The sequence below is a fragment of the Anser brachyrhynchus genome, assembly GCF_964034855.1.
Source record: "Anser brachyrhynchus genome assembly, chromosome: 4".
In the NCBI taxonomy this organism is placed as follows: Eukaryota; Metazoa; Chordata; class Aves; order Anseriformes; family Anatidae; genus Anser; species Anser brachyrhynchus.
In genome coordinates, this window is record NC_137698.1 from 42,923,485 (window position 1) to 42,928,024 (window position 4,540).

Here is a 4,540-nt window from a genome sequence, read left to right on the forward strand (position 1 = left end):
GGACCACAAGGTGTTAATATAACAAAAAAAAGCTTCTGGTGTATTATTATTGTTACTGCCCCAGCAACCCAAAGGAGTGACAAGTTCTCTTTCATGTATGGACAAGACTGCAAGCTGCTGCCCAGCAAGCTTGATTGTAGAAGCTACGCGTAAGTCGGTATTTATGAGCGCGTCAGTACACACAAACAAAACAGTCAAGATGATAAAGATGACTGTACGTGTTGCCAAAAGGTTTGATCTTCAGCTAAATAAAGAACCTGTGGTCTGGAGAACCCTTTTGTCTGCTTGCATGATCGGCATACTTGAAACCATAAAAGGCTATACTTCTCTTTGTGAAGGAAGCACACGGTTAATTTAAGGATAAAAGCGACTGTCGGAACACAGGAAGGTTTGTCAGGTGCCTTCAGGAGCAAGTGCAGAGACCGAGATTCTCGGGAAACACATGCTGAAGTATGGGTTTTGAGGTTGCTGGCTTGCTTCTAGCCAAGAACAATACTCCAAGAAGTTGCTAACTTTGAGGAACGCTGCAGTGGCCTAAGCACAGAGCCCGGCAATTTCAAGTCAGGTCTGAGATCTGCCTGCTTAGTCGGTACGGAGCCTCTCAAGCAGCTTTACCTTACATGTGGCGGTGATTAAAGGCCACCAGAAAATTGCACCCTGGCTACCCTCACCCCACCTCGCTCCACATAAGCGGTTTGAATCCGCAGCGCGAGCAAAGTCACTACATGCGCTGCCACGCCGAGCCTTCGCAACCCACACCGCGTGAAAAGCAAAACCCAGCGGCGGACCGAAGAGAGGGGCTGCACAACAGAGAAAGAACGCACGCACAGAGCACAAAACCAAGGCGCACAAGCCAAGGAAGCCGGCGGGACTCCGCAAAGCTCCCACGCGCCAGCGAAGCCGCACGGGGCCGCCGCTCGGCAGCTGCCCGTTGCCCGCCCCGCGGCCTGCGGCAACCGCTCCCGCCCGGCCCGGCCCGGCCCGGCCCGGCGAGCAGCAGCCGGGGGAGGCGAGCAGGGCCCCGGGGCCGCCCCGCCGGTCGGGGGGCGCCGCACCTGGGTCCCGCAGGCCGGCGGTCTCGGCCGCGTCCGTGTCCCCGCCGTCCCGCGCCGCCCTGCGCCTCGTCCACGCGTTCTCCTTGGGCGCCGAGGCTTCCACCGCCGCCCGCCGCCGCCTCTCGTCCGCCTCCGGCTCGGGCTCGGGCTGCCGCCAGTCGCCGCTCTGCTCCGCGGCCTCCCCGCGCTCGCCCTCCGCGGGGCCGGGCCGGCTCCGGGCGCCCCAGCCGCGGCGCTGGGCGGGCGCGGCGGAGACGTGCGCGGCGGCCATGCCCTGCCCGGCCCGGCTGCGGGGGGCGGCCCGCGGGGGAAGGCTCCGGGGCAGCCGCGGGGAAGCCGAGGCGGGGGAGCCTGCCACTGCCCGCCCCTGGCCGCCGCCCCGCTCCGCCTCCGTGCTGGGATCCCCCGCCCTGCCCGGCCCGGCCCGGCCCTGCCCGCCCCGCTCCCTCGGCCCCGCTCCGCTCCGCGCACGGGGCGACCGCCCCCCGCCGCCGGCACCAGCGGGGCACCAGCGGGCGGGCGGGCGGAGCGCTGCCGGCCCCACCGCGGGGGGGACACGGGAGGAAGGGGCGGGGCGCCGTGACCTCACAGCGGCCGTTGCCCCCCCCCAGCTCAGAGTAACGCGCAGCGCGCCCCGGCCCGGCCCGGCCCGGCAAGGGGCTGAGGCGGCAGAGCGCGGCCGGGGCACCGCCGCCTCAAACCTCCCCCAAAGCGCTGCCAGCAGCGCCGCAGTCAACTAAGCACGTTCCTAAAGGCACTTCTGTGACACCAGCCGGGTAGTTTGCAAAGTAGTGTCTCTAAAAACACCCGGGGTTTGGTGTCGGCAAACTCGATTCGATTTTGGTTGGGGCAACGTTAGTCGCTGCTTTAACGACACTGGATAGAGTTTAGACAACCCACAATAAATAATGCACGTTTCTGTAACTGAAGCTCAAAATACCGGTAATAAGGGAGATCCTTCCATAAACAGAAAAAAAAATTACAACTGCTTCTAAGCACTTCTTGTACAACAGGTGATGAAAAATTAGTCTTTCTTCATTTTTTATTTTACACCAAGAAAAAAGGTAGCATGACTAAGATTAAAGCAAGTTTTCGAACTCTTAGAAGCATTCTTTTCCACAACTAAGAACTGCATTTATTCAGGTGCAATAAATGCACGAGTTGAGGACACACCATGAGCATGTCACAGTGACAATTTATTTGAAGCAAAGGCAAGAATTCTTAATGAAGTTTTGCTCAGGAAAAAGGAAGGGCACTACCTACACCCACCTACACCTACACTCCTGAAAACAGGCGTTATCAGTCATGTTACTCGCTCAAAACACTTTCCCCATCTTTTATTTGGTGCCCCAAACTCCGAGGTTATGCAGAGGCAATGAAGACTGTTGTTAGAGCGGTGTGAACGCCTAGAGGCCCTACCTAGGCAGTGGCGAGAAGGGCATTAACCATCCTGGTTTTTTTTCCTCACACAAGGGCTAGAAGAGAAGGCAGCAGAACTGTAGGCCAAGCCAGGACTTCAGGAACACCCCGACACCGCAGTACAGGGATCTGAAAAGACCAGGGAAAAGGCAAGAAAGTGATTAAGAATTAACTATATGAGTAAAGGCAGCCAGTAACATGGTGGCTTGACAGGAGTTTGCAAGTACTTGTTTTGCTAACTCTGTGGTAAAAGAGGACTTACTGTATACTTAATTGTATGTAAGTATACAAAAGTCTGTAAAGAACCTCTCAAGTTGCCTAAGACTCACCCCTAACTCTTTGTCTAGTTGTTACCATCCCTCTTGTTACTTTTTAGCACTCTAAGTCAGACTTCCTTGCCAAAATCCGGGGCAGTTTTTCCTTGAAGAGCACACTATTTCAAATATTTCTTCTTTGAAAGAGAGGCTCATTTACCCTGCACAAAACCAAGAACACCAATTTCATGCTTTAAAGGCTATGCTTTCTGTCACGTAGAAGCATCGGAGCACTTCAGCAAACACTGCAAATTACAGAGTTGCATAACATTATAGCATAATATAACAGCATTTTACTCATGTAACACTTGTGCATGAGGAATTACATACCCACGGACTATCCAAACCTTCTTTCAATACTGTATAACTTATCATTACAGCCAAGCTGACACAGAACCTGACACTTTAAGATAAAGAAACTTCCCTGCCCAACCAACTGTAATTACGATCGACACTAAAAAAAAGTGACACACGACAGAAACAATTAAAAATACACATGAAAAATATTTACTGCCTCAAAGTGTTAACAGCTACCAAGCAAAAATATCAGTTCAAAGATCATTACTATAATAAAACTATTTAAACAGTATCTATATGCATTTATATGACATGCCGGTAAGGAAAGCAGCAAGACCGTTACTTCATGCAATGGTGCCTTTTTGCAACTTCAAGGTGTAGTTGACTGAAGATTAACACGACACGAATGATCTATCCTCGCTAAAAGAGAAGTTGAGTGGTCACTATTCAGGGGGGTATCTTTGGACATGGGAAAAACATTACAAAAAGCTCCACCTGACAATCGTTAGACACAGTCCACTCAAGACCATGATCAGCAGAGAGGTGCCAGGAAAGAAATGTGAAAACACCAAAAAAAATTAACTGTGTCATTCACTGATAACACACCAGACCTAACTTTCACTCTGCCCAGAACCTTTCAGAGGCAAAGCCTACTACCCACTGCATTCTTCCTACTCATGTGTTGTCAGTCTTACTATGCAGAAGGGTTACCAGAGCCTTCGCTTTTCAGACAGAAATAACTGCAGTGAAATTGATTGCATCTTGGTTGCTGGGTACAACCGGCAGGCTTCAGTTACATTGGCTGCTCCAGTTCCAGAGAGTGAGCCACAACAATTTTCTGAGGCTTTTTTTTTCTTTGTATATAAACACCACCAAGACTCAGAGATGCACATGCCAGTAACATTTACAGCTATCTGTTCAAAGCAGCCTTTCGATTCACGTGAGATATTCCCACCTCTATGACAGACTGCTGCAGATGATGAAATAAACTCCTTTTCTCCCTACAGCAACACTCCAAAAGCCTAACACGGCCTTCCTCCCACACAGATAGAAGAATAACCATCAACAATTCCTGCTGGACAATTCTACAATATGTTCTGAGTTTGCTGTAAGACAATACACCCTACTCTGGAATACAGCAGCAAGCAGGAAAACGTTAGACTGACTTTTTTACCCTCTGAAGTAGATTTTAAGTAAGCCTGGGAAATTCTAGCTCAATGAAGCCACTGAGAAGTCTAAAATTAGAATCACAACAGTATCTTAATTAGCTGATACAAGCTTAATGTAGAACAACATGAAAGCAGTATCATTGTTTATTATGTGAAGCCTTTATCTTGTACTGTAGATTAACTACTCTTCTTGTGCTACAGCGCTAGTAGGAATATGAGGGATTAGAGGATGACAATGAGAAGCATTTTGAACTCATGTTGACAAGGAAAAAAACCACCACACAGC

At 50.9% G+C, this 4,540-nt stretch overlaps 1 protein-coding gene across 5 annotated transcripts in view; it reads right to left on the reverse strand.

The window, feature by feature from the left end:
• LARP1B (La ribonucleoprotein 1B) overlaps positions 1-1,706 on the reverse strand; it is a 35,097-nt gene extending 33,391 nt beyond the window's left edge. For 3 of the 5 annotated variants that reach the window (XM_080590766.1, XM_080590764.1, XM_080590767.1), the window contains exon 1: positions 1,056-1,447. In XM_080590766.1, the coding sequence (XP_080446892.1) occupies positions 1,056-1,326 (271 nt within the window). In that variant the 5' untranslated portion in view covers positions 1,327-1,447. Of the gene's footprint in view, positions 1-1,055 lie in introns of all 5 variants that reach the window. The other 2 variants (XM_080590768.1, XM_080590765.1) reach the window with 2 other exon arrangements.
• Positions 1,707-4,540: the final 2,834 nt, after the last annotated feature.